The sequence below is a fragment of the Tachypleus tridentatus genome, chromosome 8 (assembly GCF_004210375.1).
Source record: "Tachypleus tridentatus isolate NWPU-2018 chromosome 8, ASM421037v1, whole genome shotgun sequence".
In the NCBI taxonomy this organism is placed as follows: Eukaryota; Metazoa; Arthropoda; class Merostomata; order Xiphosura; family Limulidae; genus Tachypleus; species Tachypleus tridentatus.
In genome coordinates, this window is record NC_134832.1 from 40,322,410 (window position 1) to 40,344,692 (window position 22,283).

The 22,283-nt window shown below is 33.9% G+C and overlaps 1 protein-coding gene across 32 annotated transcripts in view; it reads left to right on the plus strand.

Annotated features, from left to right (window-relative positions):
- LOC143222229 (uncharacterized) overlaps positions 1 to 22,283 on the plus strand; it is a 186,855-nt gene that overhangs the window by 119,502 nt on the left and 45,070 nt on the right. For 28 of the 32 annotated variants that reach the window (XM_076448420.1, XM_076448421.1, XM_076448414.1 and 25 more), the window contains 9 exons: positions 5,709 to 5,794; positions 11,083 to 11,187; positions 13,026 to 13,112; positions 13,402 to 13,551; positions 17,005 to 17,058; positions 17,488 to 17,631; positions 18,005 to 18,187; positions 19,669 to 19,776; positions 19,892 to 19,975. In XM_076448420.1, the coding sequence (XP_076304535.1) occupies positions 5,709 to 5,794; positions 11,083 to 11,187; positions 13,026 to 13,112; positions 13,402 to 13,551; positions 17,005 to 17,058; positions 17,488 to 17,631; positions 18,005 to 18,187; positions 19,669 to 19,776; positions 19,892 to 19,975 (1,001 nt within the window). The remainder of the gene's footprint in view (positions 1 to 5,708; positions 5,795 to 11,082; positions 11,188 to 13,025; positions 13,113 to 13,401; positions 13,552 to 17,004; positions 17,059 to 17,487; positions 17,632 to 18,004; positions 18,188 to 19,668; positions 19,777 to 19,891; positions 19,976 to 22,283) is intronic. The other 4 variants (XM_076448423.1, XM_076448447.1, XM_076448448.1 and 1 more) reach the window with 1 other exon arrangement.

Below are 22,283 nucleotides of genomic sequence, written 5' to 3' on the forward strand. Positions count from 1 at the left end.
ATAATTTATATATATATATATTGATTATATTCCAATATTAGGCTCAATCTGAAAGAAGAAATGATGATAATATAATTTCCTTTATTTATTTCAAATTAGCCCATTAGGTATAGCACTAGCCCTGTGAATGTGAAGTCCTGGGATTAAATCCCTGTTTAAGAGTTTTTTTTATGATCTTATAAACATATTTTAAGTTACTTAGTTTTTGAATATGAAGATTAGAATAGGTAAAAGTATAAATACCTATACAACCAGGGGCATAGATTTTTTACACCTGATGGGGGGGATGATTTTTGCAACCACTTATGTGGACTATTCAATTTGCAAATTGGTAATCTCTGATTACGTGAACCTGAAAGCTGTAAACATGCAGTCGCAGAGTAATCTTGTTGCCACGATACTTCAAGGTTTCTATGTAGGTTTGTATAAGTGAGGTGTTGTGAACAGTTTTCAAAATGTTAATAGAATTAAGATAAATGTGTCACAAATTAACTGCCACATGAATTTATTCTTGCACACTGTACAGTATAAAAGATGGCCATTATACTTGACAAGGTTACTAATAACTTTCATTGCATGAATTACGTTTTCAAATATTAATAAAATTAGTAATTACCCTTGATAAGTTTATATCTACTGAAAAACTGTTCATGTTGTTTGATAAAAATAATTAAAATGTCTTTGCGAACTCTTGAAAATTACACATCACTACAATGTAGCACATAATTATTCACACTTTTCATTGAAATAAGATTCATTTAGTCCTCTAGTCTACATGAAAACGTTTGACAAAACGTAGACCTCCTTTGTGATGATCTGTTTATGAATTCTTTTATAAGCTCTTCTATATTTATCTTGTCGACCTCATCTTTGTGAATGTGACAAACTGCCACATGGTTGAGGCAGCACTGAGACATAGTTGACCTTAACCATGTCTTCAACCATCTTAATGCAGAAAAGCTGCGTTCACATTCGCAGCTGGATACTGGACATACAAGCAAAATTTTCATGAGAAGAAACACTTCACTAAACATCTGCTGGCTTGTTTCATGCATTTTACAGTAAGCATCCTTCGCACCTTTCAGAGATACTGTTTTTGTTGTTCCTTTAAACATGGGCAACTGAAACTCGAGCCGTTGTGCAGAGATTTCTGGATAGAAGTTTATAACCGAGTTATGAATCTTGCCAGATGTGATCATGTTCTCAAGTGCCAGATATTGCCTCAAGTCAGTGTTGTCTGCATTGAATCTAGTGGTCAGATGTTCTATGACTGTGTCCACAAATTCAAAATATTGGCTTCTGTAGTAATCTCTAGCTATTGCAGAATGGTGTGCTGAGCCATCACCTGTGATCCTTCTGGGGGTCTCCGAATGCGTGGTAGTTCAATAGGCACCAGATCTAGGGAAGTTACCTTTTTCTCAGCTTCATTCAATATCGTGTTGTAATTTTCCTCTTTTCGCAATACCCGCAATTAATCAAATGTCATTGCAAATGGTTCAATCATGCCAGATACTGTCACTGATTTTGCTTGGAATGCACAGTTTAGTTCCTCTAATGAAGCTAATGGATGCTGAGCCATCAACAATCCTAAAACTGTCTTTCCTTTGTCAAATCTGTCCAGCAGACCTCATGCTTTCACTGCTACATCTGATTTTTCATTTGCTAATTCAGACAAAGAATCAACAATGTCACTGTAGTGATCATTAGCACATGTAATTGCAGATAGGCAGCATAACCAGCATGTTGGACACAGTGGGCAGATGTATTTAACTGGACCATTGTGGCTGTCTGACGATACTATATTTTCAAAGAATGTCTTGTATTTGCCTGACCTCTGAAGCAAGACATCAAGTTCATGTACCCACTGGACAGAATCTCGAACACATTCACAAGCTTCAACTGCATGTTGCATTATTAAATTAGCCTTGTGTGCTCCACAGTGAAAAAACAAAGCAGACAGTTACTTCTCTTTTATTTTTGCCTGCATCCACTGTGCGCACCACTCATGTTAGCGGCTCCATCATAGGTTTGTGCTCTTAATCCTGACAGTGGTAAATTGAGTCTGGTCAGTACATCAAGTGTAGTCGAGGATATTGTTTCACCAGTTATATTGGAAACACTGTACAAACCAAGAAATGTCTCATGGACGTCAAGGTTCTCCTCTACATATCGTACACATATTGCTTCTTGTTAGGCACCTGTAACATCTTGAGTGCCATCAACCATTAATGCAAAGATTTTACTTTGCTGCACTTTGTGTGCTATGTTCCTCAGTATTTGATGGCTGAACATCTCCATTACTTCATTCTGAGCCTGGGATGATGTGAACGTGGTTTTCTTTGACAAGTAGCCATCAACTCAGGATCTTTCTCTTCCAGGAGCTTCATTAACTGCAGGAAGTTCCTCTCCGTATCAGTATGTCCATGTAATGCTAAACCTTGATGCAGTAAGAAATGTAAACTTCTGAATATTTTGGCTAGACTTCTTTTGAATCCTTCCTTTTGCTTCTTTTTTCCATCATGTAGCTGGACAGTTACTGGAGTTACATCAAGTGAACCTTCTGGAGATATAGTGAATCTGTGCTGAGAGGAGGATTGGTGTTCGTTGAATTTCTGTTTTGCCTTTTTCCAGTTGCAAAAACCAGTGAATATGAAGGTATACTCCACTGGCCTCTCCAATTTCCCTGTAAAAAGGCCTCTATTTTCTGCCTTGGCATGAAAGCATATGACTTTTTAAGTCTGATTGTCAAAGTGCTGCCATGGGAACTCATCAAACCACTTGCCCTGGAAGTTGATATTTTGAGATTTTACTTTCTATCGTGATATTAGTTGTGCGTCTAGATGATATGGCTTTCCACACTGTATCTGTGGAGTTGTCAGATTTTTCATTACTGTACAAACTTGTTTCACAACTATCTGGTAGTTCATGATGTTGCACAAGCATTTTCAGACTCGTCCTCTGATGAACCTGGTATTTCCTCTGTATGGCAAGTTTCTATTCCTTTGTTTGAGGTTTCTGGATTATCTGCATCTGCATTGTCACTTGTAGTACTAGTAACTGGCTTGCAGAACTGTATAATATCGGAAAGTTTCAGACGCTTGCTTGTCATAATTGGAATCTGTTTCCCAGATGACTCAACAGGCTAAAATACAGTCTTTATTGAAAAACTCTAACGTACAACGAACGAAGATAGAACGAAATGGAAGTAGGACTGAACTGTACAATGTATTTAAGTCGAACGCGCGAACCTCACAGTGACAACCGAGCTAACTGACTGCCTGGGCATCGCTGGGACAATAATGTGTGCTAGTTACAACACAAGTAATTGCAAGTTTCTCGAAAAATACTTAAACAATCACAAATATATTATATTCCTGTTAGAGCTCACCAAAAGGCAAACACGTTGTGATATAATGTCTATAAGCGCGTCTATTAAATAAAAACACCTGAACAAAAACTGGCAATACAATTCGAGTAGAGGCTTCAGGCCGTTGAATTCGCTTCTTTTGTGTTCTAATTATACAAGAGAATACAATGTTTTTACTATGTATGACAAGAGAATATATTATATATGTAAAAACGGCTCGTTTGGGTTGAGAAAATATTTTACGTAGAGAAGCGAACAACGTTTCGACCTTCTTTGGTCATCGTCAGGTTCAAAAAGAAAGATGGAGGTAACTGACCGGAAGCTGACCACATGTTTGAAAGGGGTTGTGTGACTGAGTGTCGGAATGTAGAGGGCGGCGTTAGATGTTTGAATATATAATTTTATATTATTTATTTTATTATTTTTAATAATACCTATATTATTTTATTTTATATTATATTAATAATATAATCTCATATATAATCACTCCTCTACATAAAATATTTTTTCAACCCAAACGAACCGTTTTTACATATATATTTCTTTACAAGTGGGTTTTCTCGACACCACTGAAGAGAATATATTGTTCTTTTACCATAAAGCACCAGCACTTTATTAGAGGGCGTTAATAATCTGAAATTTCATGGATTAATGAGGTCTAATGAGCCCTGTTGTAATATCGAGGCTCAGAGGGAGCGGAGGGTGCGTGAGGTAGAGCGCGTCAGGATCCGAGTGACCCAAACCTGTCGTTAATTGTACATTAAACGTACTCTATGGTCAGCGGGTTCTGCAGCTAATGAGAGTAAGGCGTTCGACAATAAAACCGGCTAGCCATGCATAAGAACAAATATACACATAAGATTGATGCAGCTACAAGCTACAAATGGCCTGCCAGATCTAGATCACAGGAGTTTACGTTTGGGAGCAATATTTTTGAATTTTATGCTCTGTTCAATCTGTTGTGATGACAATTTTACTTAATCTTACACTACGCACAAAACGTAGGTAGATCCTGTGATAGTGCTTGCGAGCCTTACATGTGTACTTAGGCCTACTGATTGATACTTACGAACTATCGTTTAGAATCTAAACTTTAGATCGAAAAGCCCAGAAGTACGCCTATATTAAAGATGTACATTTCGGCTACTGAAAAAGCCTACATTTAGGCCTAATTATGTAATTCGATTGGTAAGAACATGAGAATCACAAGAACAAACACACAATTTGTAGGCCTGTGATCAAATAAAACAATTCAACAGACAAAACTCTAGGGGGGATGATTGTATACACCATACCCCCCACCTAAAATGAAGGGGGATGTATACCCCCATCCCCCCAGGATCTACGTCCCTGTATACAACCCATTGACATGATTTTTCTGAGAAAAGGTAAGACTGCTTGAGCTCATAATTGTTAAACTTAAAGCTTAGCTGGTAGGCCATTATATCTGTGAGTGAGTGGGCTCTACATTGAAGACCTATCCTGGGAGTTAATTTTTATCCATCATAGAGCTCTAATAAAAATTAGTGAGTAGAGAAGAAGTTTCTGATTTGGATTTTATTTTGGTATTAGTTTTAGTAATCTACCTTTTGTAATTTCATTGCTAAGGATTGTGCTTGGTATTTCATATTTACCAAATGAGCATTTGACTATTTGAATTAACTTTGCTACTGCTTTAAGATCCTTTTTTATTAACAGTACAAACTGTGGTTATCACATCACTATCTTTTTACAAACAAGGTTCATCCACAAGCTTAATTTCTCAGTCATGAAACAGTTCCACATTGAATGAAATATTTTTATCCCAACTCAATTTTTGTCATAGCTAAAGATTAAACATTGTATCTCTGTCATGTCAAGTGAATGCTATATAGTCTGAATCAAGTTATTAACCTCTCAATGCTGTTAGTATATCCTATCCCCCCATTTTTGTTTTGCAACTGAAAGTGTCTGGTTCACTAAATAGTATGTAAGTCTCTTATGTTTTAACTATAGCATGGATGGTACATTTTTTTGTTTTTCACTTCACTACTGGGTAGTTTAAGAAGTTCCTTCTTTGAACTATACTGTATGGTGAAAACAAGAGAAAATTATATTATTTTAAAACACACTGGGTTTGATGATAGGAAAGTTTAAGATTTAGGCTAATCGGTTACATTAAGTAAATTAATGGAGATACTCCATTGTCAGTGTTAACATCAATTTGTTATAAAGCAAAATTACTTCTTATTGAATTTATGGTTCTAGAACAAAATTTTAATTGATCCTTTCTGCCACAACACCATGTTATGTTGTCAGCTGTTTAAGTGTTCACACAATTTGGTATTTTTCTCATATATAGAGCCTTCCTATGGCCCTGTGTCTCCGATGCCTGGCCCTAAAGGACAGAAAGGTGAACCTGGTGGTGAAGGGCAACCTGGAATCAAGGTACTGTAAACAGCGTTTCTGATATGGTTCTCTTCCTTAGCTTTTCTCTTTTTCAACCCATTTTCTGTTTGAATTCAAAGTTCCAACATGTCTCTCATGTAAATCACTGTGCATCACCTCTCCAGTAATAGAAGAGCATTACTATCATGTAATACATGTAACTCCCTCTTTGCACCTCCACCAAACAACCACTTCTCATTTAGCAGTGATTGAGTGAAGACATATTTCTTTAGAACACTTATTACCTTGGAAGGGGTTTAACATTCTTTAGTTTCATTCACATTAACTTAGTTCAACTTCATTTAATTTTCTTTGAGAGCATTTGATTTACCCATGTTTGCCATACATGTTTTGCTGATTTCATATTATGCATGAATTCTGAAGTTGCTGTTACCATTTCAGATGTATGTTACTTGTCTGTTCCTTCACTTTTGGCCACAAGCATGGGTGACTCGTCAGGGAGGAACTTTGTGGCCTTTGTTCATGGGGAGATGAAACACTATAAGGAATACATATTCTCCCATTTTCATGATCTCATTCTGCCTGTAATTTTGATCATCCATTGCACTGTCTCAAGCTTTGTAGTCTCTCCAGACTCCCCAGTGCACTTTTCACCCTTCTTCCAGTGAATTGTGGGAGTTCTTCACACTTACAAGTTTCAAGCTATTGGGGTGGTTCTTCATAGAAACAATCTGCTGGATGGGATCCACAAAGATGGCTATAACTATTCAGCTCAGAGTAAGGTGGTGGTGTTCTTCCAATGATTTTTCAGATTTAAAATGCCTATTTGCAGTTCACCCCTCTAACTAGGTCTCCTTCTCTTATTGTCATGCAGTTGTCTGTACCAAATGAGTGAGATTTTTAGACATTGAGTGAACCAATCACATAAGTCCTCACACAGGTTTTGGGTTGTTTGTCTTTTCGTCTCAATAGCTCTTTTGTATGGTGGGTCACAGAAGATCTTCATGGCATGTTTCAATTTTAGTTCTGAGGTTTCTCTTATTTTGAGGTTATTGATAACCTGAGTCATTTTGGGCTTGATCACAATTTTGAGGTCGAGTCCATGTGGTGGTCTCCCTTTAAATTCTGGATGAGGTATTCCCAGGTCCCTAGTATTAAGCTATGATATGTGTTCCTGAAGTCTTCTAATAGGTCTCTTCTGGATTCTGGGACCTAAGGTAAAGATGGTATAGTTCCTCATCTTACCCTAGTGAAGATGTCAGTACCAAGTGAGTGGAGTTTTGTATATAGTTGATTTGCCAAATGCAGTCTTTTGTGCCCTAACCATTCTCCACCTTTGGGAATATCATCTCTTACCCATCTTCCATCATTAGATTAAGTGATTCTGTTTATTTTATATTTCTTTATCATATCATCCTTTCTCATGTGAATATGTTCTCTTCTTGTTTCACCATGTCTGGTACTCCTGACCTTTTCACTTTTCATTATGAAAAGATACCTGGTTAAGATGTGCATTGCCCCTCCTCAGATTTTTTGATCTATTCCTTTACATTAAAGGGAGTCCTTCAGATTCTTTTGGGGGATATGCCTTGTTTCCCTATTACCAGTCCCTCCTCCAATAAAATGTGGAACTTGAGCTAATATTGTGAGCAGAGGGAGAATATTGTATCAGAAGTTATAATTCTCCTAAATGAAAATGTATTTCCAATAGGTATTTTCCTCTTTTCACACTTCACACCCTTCTCTCCACTATGTTCTGGTGCTCGCATCTTCTACCATACTTCAAAGTGGTATTTCTGTGGTGGTTCATAGAGGGATTCACATGCTCTCCTATTGGCAGAGAAGTGATGCATAGTAATTTACATGAACGACTTGTTGTAACTTTGAATTTCAACAAAGGGAGTGTTGAAGGCTTGTGATATGCATTCATAAAACTTTCACAGCTAGAGGGCAGAGGGAAGTACCTATCAGAAATACATTTTCATTTAACAGTATTATAACTTCCAGTATCATCTTTAGTAATTTAAAGTGTTTTATAAATGTCAAATGTGTAATTGTCTTCAAAACAGATGTAAGCTATGTCACACAGAACCAAACCAACCAACCACAATCATACATGATTACAGTGTCTAGCAAAGGTAGTCACCACTTCTCTGCAAAATTTTCAGATTTTGTTGGCATCTAACCTTGCAATCATGAAACTTTTGAATGGAAATTTATATTTAGAATGTTCACAATTACTCCAAACTGAAAAGGCTAAAAAAACAACAGTGATATTATGTAAGTAAAAACTTAATAAAACAAACCCACTTTTAAGAAAATAAAATTTTTGAGATGGCTTTATCATAAATGTATGATGTTTCAACAAGATTTTGTCATCATCAGGTATGACACTGTACATTTATAATAAAGTTTTTTCATTACCCAGTCAAACTGCTTTAAAACTTTTATTATGTAAGTTAGATTTGTAAAGAAAATTACAATATTCTCAATTGCATAAGTATTCAACCCTTTGATACTGTATTCTTAAATCAATCCAGGTGTAAAAGATTAATTTGAAAGGTCACAAAATTAGTTTAATGGTCTATGTGTAAACAAAGTGGTTTAACTTCAGAGCAAATGCATCTGTTCAAGCCACAACTCACATTGTAATATGACAAATCAATCAGAAAGACCGAGGAGCTTTTCAAACAAGTCAGGGATAAAGTGGTAAAGAAGGGCAGATCAGAAGATGGTTACAACATAATTTCAAAGTCACTGTTTATCCATTTTAACTACTGTAAAGTTCGTCATTAAGAAGTGGAACATAACTCATGCAACCAGTTGGTACCCAGTTGCTCTTTCAAATTAAGCACCTGGGCAAGAAGAAAACTAGTTAGGGATACCATTGTGTCAACAGTCATATTGGACGATTTGCCATGTCTGAGTTGGGAGTCAATATTCATACATTGGTAATATCCTGGCTGTGGGTGGTATAACATTGGGTTGGAGCAGGACTTGTCAGCATAAGTCCTCACATATATATGGTCAGTATGGTTCTTCCTTCTACAGCAGACCAGATGAAAAATTTCTGAGACCACTTGGTTTTGGACCAGAGTTGACCCACCATTTCTGCATTCCACACATTCTGCTAATGTTGGGTTTTTTGGGTGGTTATGTGCTGAATTTTCACCCATGTGCTCTGCCTAGGAATTAATGATGCTTTTTCCTTCTGCTTCTTGGTCATGAGATGAAAATGATTGGGACCTTCCTCATACCACAACTGGAAGATACATACCTGATGCTGCCTAGTTTTGCCCTGGAACTCACCCATCAAATACCTGCAATCATCTCCTGTTCACTTAAATGGAAATGTATAGCTCCTTTAAATTGCGCCCTCCTTCTGCAGAGGGTGACTGTTCTGTTGAATCAATGCACATACTAACATTATACATGTATGGCATTTCTTCTGTGCTCTCTTCCTGCAGCTGGTGACAGTTCAAATGCCTGATGATAGAGTTGAGAACAACATGCACTAATAATTCCTGTTCCCTCTTCCTACAGCATGTCATTCCAAGAAATCTGATGGTAGAATTGAGATGAACACTTGTTAAGATCTGAATGTGCCCCAACTACATTGCACATATTGGCTCTTTGACCTCTTGTGTATAAGTATTCAGGTGACCATGTTCTTACTCTGCTGCTACCCATGACACTTGGGGCTTGTTTGCCTCTTCCTTCTTTCCATTCTGGGCAAAGAGTGTATGTACCCTGGAAGAAATGAGAACTAGTCTTCCATGAGTGTGCTCCTATAGACTCCCTGCCATTGGGTATCACACTCCATGTGTTTCCTGTGGGCAAACTCTGGAAAAAACTCATTTAGGTAACTTTTTACACTGGACTGGTATGTAATAACATACCAATGTTGTGTTTAGAGGTGTGTATCATCTCAGAATTTAACATTTTCCTTGTATGTTTTAAGTGTGCTGATCGTTCTAATTTTCTAAGTTTAGTGAAATTGTCACTTCCTCTCTGTAAACATAGTGGCTCTGATTATTTGGTATTCAAGTACAAGTTGTTTAAGTACTGTGGCAGTTATGACATACTAACAACTTTCTGTACCATTGAAGGAAAGTCCAAGTTTTTAAAGTATCATAAGTTTCATTTTATACATTTTAATTTATTGTGCCAATCCATTCAAGTTAATTTTCATGTATTGATAGCTTGTTGCCAAAAGAAGTGTGAAGTTCTGAAGTATAAAAAGTATTTCAGCATGAGACTTTAAGCTGTTTTTCTACTGTTTTGTTCTGGTGTATCCAGTATACAAGTTTGTTTGATTTTTTTATCATATGGCACTGAATATTTACCTAGCATGCTTTGGATGAATACTATCCTTTGTTGCTAACATTCGTAAAAGCATATTAATTTTAAAAATATGTAAACTATATTTATATTTAATTTTATATTCTTTATGACAAAGTTTATCAGTATGTGCATGATCATTTTTTTACATAATTATATTTTCACTATTTGTAATACTAACATTTTTTAATTCTGTCATTCCTTATTTTATTAACTTCCTGTTTTACTCTTGTTTAGTATTACATGTAACACCTGTCTGTTCCCTGTTAGGTAAGCAGTAAGTTCGTGAACTTGGAACACTAAAATTCAGTATTCATTTATCTGCAATGGATATAGTACAAACAGTCTATTTGTATCTTTGCTCAGAACAAACATAAAGATAAGTGTTTTGTGCTGATACATCAGATAGCAATGTGGTATAATTCAAGCTATGTAACATTTTATTTTTTGTTTCATTTTATGTTACTAGTATCTACATCTTGCAAAATTATTGAAAATATTAATACAACATGGAAGACAGCAGCAACACTACTACCCAAATATTCAGAAAATGAAACATGACTTTTAGCAAAATACATTTTGGCCACAAGTTATATTTTAACAGCATACAGTATCATCTGTACTAGAAGTATTGAATTTTTTGTTTGAAGAACATCACACTGTGCAATCAATATTTAAGGTAATGAAGTTTTTACAAGTGTTTCATTATCACCTAAATTATAAATACTGAGCTTAATACCAGTGTTTCAAGAATAACAATAAGTAACATCTGGCAATAAAGTACCAAGTTTATCAAGTATTAACAAAAACTGCCTTAAAATGAGTCACAAAAGTATTAACAGTGTGTTTTAATGGAATTACATAGTACAGTTTGAACCCATCATATGTGTTCATAACAGTGTTGTAGAAACTTCTCAAAAAAAGAAAATTAAAATTTTTTTATTATAAAAGTGAAATTTATCAGGAATGTCAGCCTGTTTATTTAGGGTGAACAAGGCATCATACCAGAGGATTTTTATTCTAAATATGCCTTGAAAGGCCAAAAAGGAGAAATGGGCATATCAGGGCCTATAGGACCCAAGGGTGATAAGGTTAGTCATTAATAAAAATTTCTCTGTAAGTGTCATTATGTGGAATTTTATAGATTATCACTGATAAATTCAAAGAGACAGTAGTTTAGTAGATAGACAGACTGTGATATATAAGTATAAGGAAGAGCCTTATTGAGAGAAGAACAAGCACATTATGACCATTGTTTTGTCAAAACATGTAGTATGTCCCATTATCAATAAAACTCTTCCTTATTCTTATAAGTCATTGTTTGTCTACCTATTATTATTTTAGCATAATATGCTTCCTTACACAATTTAGTAGTTCAGTGTGTCTAATGTGATTTTAAAACTGAAGTTATCCTAATAATATACAGAATTTAAGAAAACTTTTCATTTCAGAAAAATAAAATAAAATCTTAATATTTTTTACTTAAATTCAGACAGACTCTTTGAACTCAGGCATTCAAGCATCTTGAATATTTATACTGTCAAATCACAGAAGTCCATAGGAATACCAAATTAATGTATATTTTGCCTGTCACAGCTACTTGAAAAAAAAAAAAGGCAGCATATTTTTCACTTGTGTAGTCAAATACCAGAACTATATACCTTCAAAAATTTACAGCCTATGTCTTCAATTAAACCACCATTTATTTAATTTGATTTGAAAGAAAATTCTGAATATTGCTATTTTTTTAGGCACATAACTACTAACAGTTCTGCAAATTTATAATTCAAACATGGGAAAGATTAACTTCTAGGCTGTGTTTTTATTATCAACTAATTTCTCTTAAAAAAGCCAGTTTTATTCTTGATCATATTCTAATTTATTTTTAAGAAATTGTATTCCACGAATTTTGTATATTTTGAGAAATATTTTAATTTTATAGCATTTACTTTTATATAAATTTACAGCTCTGTTTTGTAATTTTTACCAGTGAAATTAGTATTCAGTACTTGCACTATTAAGAACCTGCTCTTTTGCCACAAAATTTACATACTTAAGGTATAGGACAGAAGAGTCCAGTTTAATGTTAAAACTTGTAGTTGTATAAATATTTGTTCACTTTTGTTGAGTTATTAATTCTTTCACTGGTTATGATAATTTTGGTTATATGGGCAGATATGAGAGACAAGACTAAGTAATGTTTATGAAAAATTGATCCAGTAAACACTTATGAAAACTGCATGCATAGAAAAAAAATTGTTTCATGATTATTTTCATTTTTTAGTTATTGTTTCTTATACAAATATCATTTTAGATACTAATGATAAGCTTAATTTTATAAATATGAATTTGGTCATATAACTTATCTGGAACTGTAGTAGCATATCACATAATCCAGGGAATACTTTAAAAAATATTAAACTCTTTTTGGTTTTATTCATTTAAATCATCTGATAGATGAAGAAAGTGTTTATGTTTTCATTCAGCCTAGAGCCACTTATCTTGCTCAACATATGGTTGCTGTTCTTTTTTAATGAGATGGATATTACTTTTAGATATGTTTTTAAATCATAAGTGAAAGAAAAATTGAAAAGAAGAACTGTTTAACTCAACAGAAAGTAAATATGGTTATCTTGGCTTTTTAAATCTTGTACAACAAAAATTAACATTTATGCTGTTTCACCAAATAGGAATAAAAAATCTTGCTACTGAAACTTTCTTATTTATTGGGTAAGAAAATTGTATCTACACTGTTAAATCCAAGAGCAGAAAATAGGGTTATGTTTAGCTGGTAAAAGATGGAGTAACTTTTATTGAATATATTTAAGGTAAATTATTCTAATTTAAAACAAAGATTTTCCTTATTTTTTATTAATAGTTCATGGTGTAAAAGTTGAGGTTGATGCTCTCATTTTCTATTACATGATAGGGAGATTTGGTTATTGGCCCTGTTGGACCACCAGGACCACCTGGATTACCTGCTCCAATTCCACCTACTGATTCTTGGTTTGGTACTGTGAGTAACATATTTCTTTAAATGATAGACATCATAGCAGATAATCATGTTTTCCATTATGAAAGTTTCTGTTTCATATGTGTATATATTTTGATTTGTTGAAAGCTGTGATGTAGTTTTAACTGATTACTGTACATACATTAAAATTAAATTAACTAAAAGCTATTTTTGCATGTTTTTTATGTTGTGGAAATATGATATATATATAGTTATAGACTTAGTTGTGATGAAAAGGCCATTTTTGTAACATTGTGTAAAAAAAATAATTAAAAACTATTATTTTCTTTAGGAACCCAAAGAAGGTCTTCCTGGACCACCAGTTGAATGTGCCTGTGATATTTCTTTATTTAACATCACTGGACTTCCTGGTAAAGATGGTTCTCCAGGTCCACCTGGACAAGATGGTAAGGCTGGTGAGCCTGGGTTAAGAGGAATACCTGTAAGTATTTCTGTGTAAAAATAAGAGATTTGTGATATATATTGATTTATTTATGTTACCTAATTAATATTTTAATGTAGAAATGAAATATATGTAATTTTATTAATAGAAAGGAAAATGAACACAAATATTGTCAAGGAAATTGGTGTCTATATTTGTTTGGAGAATAAAAGGCAATTGTTGAACACAGTAGTGTTAAATTATTTGTCAACTTTTACTTGGGTTTTTATATAAATATTTTTTGCAATGTTTCTTCACAACGACAGCATTGTATTTGATTTATTTATATGGTAGTTATCTTACTACAGTTCAATTATATTGTTCTTCACTCCCATTGAAGTTTTGGGATTTCGTACCAGTAACACTATTTCCTGGTGTTAACTTTTTATTGCACTTTATCCTGCTATGTTTCAGGCTTAAGACCTTTCATTTGTGACTGAGGATTTATTACTTTTTCAACAAGAGTTGGTGTTCATTTTATGGTCAACTGTTTCCTTCAGTAGCCAGATCTGGGTTTCTCTGGCTAATTATTCTGGGCAATACTGGGGTGATTTGAATGATCCTTTATCTGCCTCATTCCTTGGCTGTACATTTCCATCTTTTCTGACGGTGACTGTTTCCTGACTGTTCTCACACCTTCAGAATATTGTGTATTAGGTATATTCCCATTTATTATGTTTACTCTTTACTGTTCATTCTCTTCTTTACCCTCCCCCCTAACACTTGGATTTTGCCTGGAGTTTCGTTTTTAGTTTTCACATATATTGGAGTTTGGTGTACTTGCATTTGAGAGGGGTATGCACCTCTTTCTCCCCAGGCTTGATGTACTTATTATTTTTATATTTTTGCCTGAGTGCCAGTTAATCATTCCTACTCCTTACATTGAACCTTATTTCACCCTTGTTTTCATTTTCATCAGTTATCTCTTTAGACTCTCCACAGCTTCCCATCATTGTTTGATTGGATGTTTAGTTTTTCTTTCTTACTCAAATTTTCACTTCTGCATTGCCTCCTTTGTATTTGTTCCTAGATTGGGATGCCTTACTGATTCATGGGTACCTGCCATCGACCTACTTATTTGATCAGTAGATGGTGCCACTTTTCTGTTGGTGTGTTTCCCTTTCTTGTACATTGTTATTGCTCCCAAGGATCAATTCTGCTCACCCACTACTTTGTTCTGGGGTTTTCTTTCCCTTATGGATTGTTATTCATAGGATTCTCTTGTCCTATATTCTTTTGCTTCCTTTGGGCCTATTTATTTTAGCTTTCCTGCCTCTAGTGGAATCCTGTTTTGACTCATGACATATTTGAGGCAACTTAGTTTTTATATTTTCTTCCTTTGGTAAAATGTGGAACATGTCTGCCCTAATTCTATGGCCTTCTTTAGAAATTATTATTTTTCTCAATTGGGCTCACATGAGTTCTCTTCAGTGAGTTTTGAAGGATTGATGGAATCTCTTTTAGGAACTTTTGGATGCTCCTTTCATTCTTCCTCTGTACATTCATACAGACTTTGTCTTTGCCTGGTGGTTGGATAAAGGCAACACCATAGTGGATACTCCTTTTTCTACACTTTGTCCAGATGTGCACCTATTCACAGATGCTTTTCAAGTTGGGGTGCATATGTACAGGCTCTGGTTCATTTTCTACTGGCATTGTGGAAGAGGCCAGTTATGATTCATTCTGAAAACTCTTTGGTTGGCTCTTCCTTCACTTGGCAGAGGGCATCTGGTTGGATCTCTTTCTGTTCAAACATTAGATCTCCTAACCACAGTTACCAGATTCATTTGTTGAATTCTCATATTCTGGATATCCTGCCTTTTGTTATGAATTGTTTGTCACATCCCAACAATATTGTACCCATAGTGTGATGCTTTGTCTGCTGGTTCTCTCCTCAGTGTGGTACTTTAGAGCTAGATGCCTTCACTGACCAACTAAATTATAAAATTCCCTGTTTTTGGTCCCAATTTCCACCTTCTTTACCTATGGTTGCCATTTTTCTCAGTCAGGATAGTATTAAGTTTTCCCTTTCTGCTTATTCTCTCATTTGCTTTGGCTGGCTTCACTGTGGTTCTTGTTACTGTGTTTCCTCTGTTTGTCACATTTATTACTTCTTTTAAACCCATCTCCATTGACTTCATTCCAGTATGCTGTGTTGTTTCTTTCTGACTTCACGCATGGCTTTTGTCTGGTCCTTTGCCATATGGTCTGAACTTTTCCCAAGGGATGCTTCCCTAGTTTTCCATTTCATCCCCCTTTCTCTATGTTGGTTTACCATCATAATTGGGATTTTTTTCTTTGTTGATCATTCTATTATAGTGTCCCATGTTTCATCCTTCTGCACCATACCTAACTTCCTTTCTTGCCTGTTTCTTTAACAGAGGGTTTTCTGTATCTATCAGTGCTGGGTCCTGATCTGCTTTATTAGTCACTTGCCATTATTCATGATATTGCCAGGTTTTTGCTTCTCTCATCTTCATCCTATTTGTTTTTTCCTTCTGCCTTCATAGTTCCCCTCATTCTACCATTCTACCTGATTGAAATATTCATGTGGTTCTTCATACCCTTATGTTTCTTCCCTTCAAGCCATTGCCATCCTGCTCTTTATATCATCTCTCCTTCAAGACCTTTTTCCTCTTCCTCTTGGCTTGTGGATGTCAACATTTGGACGTGTTTGCTCTTGATGTCTGTCATACCTTGTATCACCACATCTGTGTTCTCCTTTTTCCTGATCAGTATTTCCTGCACATGACATTGGTCATGTGTATGAGTAATTTTGCCTTTTTTTTCCAGTCCCTTCATTCTTCTCCAATCTTTATCATTTTTCTGATTCAGAATGTCTTTTTGTATCTTGTTAAAGCTCATTACTAGTAAGTTATGTAGCTTGCAATGCTCACTTCTGTGGTTCCCATTTGTTCCTTGTATAGAATCCTTCTCTCACCTGGAAACCTCACAGATTGGATTTTCCAGGCCATGCATCTGGCTTAATCTTTGCTGTCACCTGCTTGTTGTTGCTTTATTCAGATTTCCTTCTTCCAATTTCACCACTTTACCATGTTTTTGGCTGTCTGATTTTTTGGAGAAGATCATTTAGGCTGGCATTCTTTTCACATTTCTTGCATTATCTGGCCATTTCATACTTGACAGTTTGCTATCTGTCTCCTTTTGCCATTTTGAGCTTCAAAATTTCTTTTATGAGTGTTAGTGCTTAGTGTAATGTCAGATGGAAAATAATATATTAACATTAGCCTACAATACTGATTGCTGTTTTAAAGAATATTAAAAGAATAAATATCTTCATGATCTATTCATACCAGTTACATTAATCACAAGATAGCCCTTCAGTGTCTACTATATTAGAATAATGAGGATAAAAATTATGATCTGTTGAACTTTTTTGTTTACTTTTAAAATTTTACTGATGAATCCTCACTTAACAACTTGTTTTCTTAGGGCATACCAGGGGAGCCAGGAGTCCAAGGGGCTGTTGGAACAAAAGGTTTTAAGGTCTGTACAATTGAGAAATTATTTTTAACATTATTGAAAAACACTTTTAAAGCTTTTGTATGTAACTGATTACTTATTGTTTTCAAAAATATCTGTGGTGCTTGTAGATCCTTTATATCTGTAACACATGTTGCTGTTCATAAACAATGTATAGGAAACTAATGTGTTTGCTAAAATGATTTGCTAATGTATCAGTAGAACATAATATTGCTTATTTTCATATTTCCTATACTACAAGATATTCTTTCATAAGTTATACAAAGCATCTAATTGATTTCATGTATATCATGTTCAAAGTGTTAAAATTTTGTTTCCCATAATATTTCTGTAAATTTTTATCCCAACTGTAAAAGTTTTTTTTAGTTTGATATATATTTTTTGTTTTCCTTCATGTAACAAATGTTTCATATTGAGTATGGTTTCAATCAGGGTGACCAGGGATTTCCTGGTCCACAAGGTCTACCAGGACAGAAAGGTGAACCTGGTCTTAATGGTATCCCAGGAACTCCAGGACCACGTGGATTGCCAGGTCCACCTGGACCTCCATCACATGGACGAGGAAGTATTTTTGGAGTATGTGGATATTTTTTAGTTTTGACTTTGTTAGTGTTGCTTCAGTAATACTGCCATGAGGACTAAATATGTAATTTAAATATATGACATATTTTTTGATGGCTCAGTTATTTTTCATTCTTTTTGTTGCCAGTACAGTTTTTGTGTTTCTTTTAATAATAAGGTCATAGGAATAGTATTATCATATGTTAAATCTTTGTAATTCTTATCTGTTACAAATAATTATCTATGATTAGAATTGCTGTGCATGAAAAATTTATGAGCTTGTTATTTTTTTGTATTGTAGTATTGAAATGGATTATCTAAATCTTTGATATTCATGATAGTTTTTATAATGTTTAGTATCTTTCAACTTTGTTTCTTTTGACATTAGTTAGATGGATCTGGATATTCTTCTGGATGGTTTGGATCAGGAGAAGAACCTCTTGGACCTTTTAGTGGACAACCTGGACCTCGTGGACCTTCAGGTCTTCCAGGGGTCCCAGGGTCACCTGGCATGAAGGGAGAGCGAGGATTTCTTGGTGAAAAGGGAGATCAAGGACTTAAAGGGGATATAGTGAGTTGATTTTTTGTGTGTGAAATTCATAGCTTTTTCAGGTTCTGTAACCTTATTTATTAATGCTTGTCAGATGTTATTTTTAAAAGTATAACACATCAGGAATATGTGCCTTACAAATATTTTGCAACATAATAAATAATATTGTATCAGTTAGCCTAGAGCAATAAAAAGAAAGAGAATCAGAGGTGGGTTTGTATGTTACAGGCACCTCTCACTAATAGCCAGCATGTTTTTCGGAAGAGCATTATAACACACGTGGTTATATATAGGTAACAACTGTAATAATAACATACTTTAACTAGCATATTATAAGTGACATATACAGTATTAAACATTATCTTATAAGCAACACCTACAATTAAGTAGGGTCTTGCAAGGTCTTGCAAATAAGACAAAAATTCAGTAGAGAGTTAAGTACTACTCACTGTTTAATATTACTTACTTACTTGCTACTTTCACCTGTTACAAGATCTTTTTCACAAATTATCAGTAATTCTATTTATATTTTATACTATATCATTTATAACTAATAGAAAGACCTAGCTTTAGTATATTAAATAACATGCAATTCTATTTCATTTTCAGTACAGAGTATTGTCAGTTTCTTCTTCAGTTTGAAAGTTTATCTTATGGTATTTATATTGAATTCCAAAATTAGTTAATTTTGGTACCACTTGTCTTAGTTAGAAAGTTAATAAATTATAATAGTCACAGGATATTGTTTGCTTTGTGCATGTTATTCTGTGTTCTTACATGCATTATTCATATACGTAAAAATTATTTAGTGTATTAGTACCATATAACACATTAAGCTGAAATTGCATTTACAACCTACAGCAAAAGACTTTGGTCAAATACTATATGTCTTTTTTTCATGTATATATTTTATTTATTGTTATAAATGTAACTAAAGCATAAAAATTAGAAATTTCTTAGGTTAGTTTGTTTTGCTATGCGCAAAGCTACACAAAGGGCTGTCTGTGTTCTGCACACCACAGGTATCAAAACCTGGTTTGTAGTAGTACAAGTCTACAGACATACCATTGTGCCACTGGGAAGATTCTTAGGTTAAATAAGGTTAGAGCAGGTGTGATAATGAAAATAATAATAATAAAAATTCTTTGTGAGGTATGCTTGTGAATGTCTTGTATGTTACATTAAAAAATATATATATAATATACATTTGCCAAGTTATTTATATTAATAACCATATTAAAAGTTACAGTAGGAAAATTGTTCTGGTTACTTTGTGATTACAAGTTTGGATAGGTATAATTGAAGTAGTGTTATCCAATTTGGTTATGTACCCATAGCTTAAAGCAGTCACAACTTTATTATTTTTGCTTTTAGACACATAAAACATGGTTACAGTTTAACCATTGTAGTGTCGTTTTTGTGTTATTCCTGGTGGTTGCTATCAATAAACATGACTAGGATATTTGAAGATTTCACTGTGTAAAGGGAAAACTTGTTTCTAGGGTCCAGTTGGACCTAAAGGACCAAAAGGAGAACAAGGTTTATCAGGACTGGATGGACTACCAGGATTAGTAGGTGAACGTGGCCCTCGTGGAATAAAAGGAAAAAAGGTAATGTGCTATTATGTTGAGTGAGGAAGTCTGTTATTTTCTACCTTTTGTACAAATGCTTCTTCTTTCATTTATTTTTGTCTTAAAATGTGACTTTTAGCTTTTGTCTTCACAGGGTGATGTTGGACCTCCTGGACCTCCCTCACCTTCAGTAGAAGGAAAAGAAATAAAGCCAGTGGTTGGTCCACCTGGTCCTAAAGTATGTATTAAAACCTAATATACAGATTAAATAGTACCCAATGTTATTTGGTATTTGATTGATAGTTTAAAGCCTGTAGTTTACAGTAGTGGTTCTCAAAGTGCTTTTGTTTGTGGAACAACTGACTTTTTTAAAAATTAATTTGGATGACAACAGTGAGTGAGATCATAAGCTGTGATACCACATCTTTTCCATAGATATTCAAATTTTTCATAGATCACTGATTTAGAGTATGGTGAAATCAAATTCTGCATTTCATATAGCCACATGTTAATTGTAAATCAAATTTTAATATGTGTATGAATATTTTCTTTTCTGATTTATAGATAGTATTAAAACTGACAATACAACTTATTCAACAGTTATGAAGTTTAAGTTCTGCCTGTGCAATACCTAATATGTTATTTTTCTAATTATGATATAGTAACCACATCTAGTTGTTGTGTTCTGAGCAATACACTGTATCCCAATTTGCTTCAATTTACCCCACTGTAAATTGGGTACTAGCTAATTGCTGGGGATTAATCAGCAATGGGCTGGCATCACATCTGTGGGAAATGTGTCATCATTATCATTTTTGTGCCAATAAAAACGAAATAAGCACCAGCCCTGCGAGCCTTTCAGGCTTTGAACAGACTTACCTGCATACATATACTTATCCAATTTATTGACTTCTATAATACTACATAATATATTTTTTACATGTAGTTACATTTATATATATCCTAATACCTAATGTTTTTTTGAAATATACAGTATTAATTAATCTAACATATTGAAAGATACATTACTGCTTTCTCTACATTCACAATTTGCATTCCACTGCCACAAAAGTATGATCCAAATTTTGGGGCTATAAGTGCACTATTAACAGTGACAGTCAAATCCTACTATCTAATCAGATAAGAGTAACTCAGTCATTGGTGTAGGGTGCTGTTGACCAACTTCCTTCCATCTTGTCTATCAATTCAAAATCGGGATAGTTATTTTCTAGGTTTTGCACACAAAAAAAATCAAAACAAATAAAGTTGTGTGTAATATAGTTAATTGAATTTCTTTCTATTTGAATCTATTAAAAGATATTTTGTTGTATCTGAAGTGAACTTTTTATGCCACTTGTCCTCTAGCCTGGTATCTTGATGGTTTTAATAATTTTTGTGAAACCTCAATTCTTTGATTTACTTGTGTCATGTTGTTATGTCTAATCATCAACACATGTGCAAGAGACAAATGCTTTCGTTATGAATTTCAATATAGGTATATTCTACGTGTACACACACGCACACTTCTGGTGAATGTCAATTATATTGGGTTGAGGAATAATTCGTGAGCGTTTTTTCAAGTTAAAAAAATATATTCATAAATGAAATGCTTTCGCAAAATATTTCATGTCATTTGGTAGATAATTTTTTGCTCTAATAGATGGTGTGTTTGATTTTCATATGTCTTTAATTTTTGCTTTCATTTTCAGCTCATTAAATGGAATGTCAAGTGGACAAAATCGAGCATTTTCGACACCATCTGCTTTTCGCATTTAATTTCTTGCAATTTCGTTTAAAACAATGCATACTATATACCTAGGTATTACATGAAATAAAGTATCATAATAAATGTTTTGGGTGTAATGTGTTCATGCATTGAAGTATTGTATAGTCTTGCATGTAATGCTTGAATGAAATTATTTAAAAATGCTCACGAATTATTCCTCAACCTAATATATTAAAAATAAATATTTTTTCACCCTTATCATACTCAGTAAACGGTAATTTAAATTTTTATTAACCTTTATAATTAATAAAACCAAACTTTTTTAATATTATTAGATACCTTTTTCTTTACTGAAAGTTAAACAGACTTTGGAAAACAAAAAAAATTATTTATCATAAACCATTGAAAATTTAAAAAAAAATATTAATATTGATATTGACTGGATAGACTTATATAGTGTACTGCCATAGTAGAATGCAGTTCTTGTGATTTAAGTTGAATTTCCGTTTTCATAATTCAGGATGTTATTGTATTACTTGGTCTTTTTTTTTTTTAATCTCTCAAGTTACAAATAAATGCTTTAAGATTTATTGTAATTTAGTGAAATATACAGTATCATCTAATCTTCTTTATTGCAGCAAAGTAAAACTCAAATTATATGGAAGCACACATCACTACCTACTTTACTAACATAAAACATTGTGCCATTTCCAGTACAATACGTTACCTCCATAAACAGCTATTCTTGTTCAGTATTGCATTCTATATGCAAAACCTTTTTTTCTTATGCTAACACAGTTGTGTTTGGTTATTCATTTTG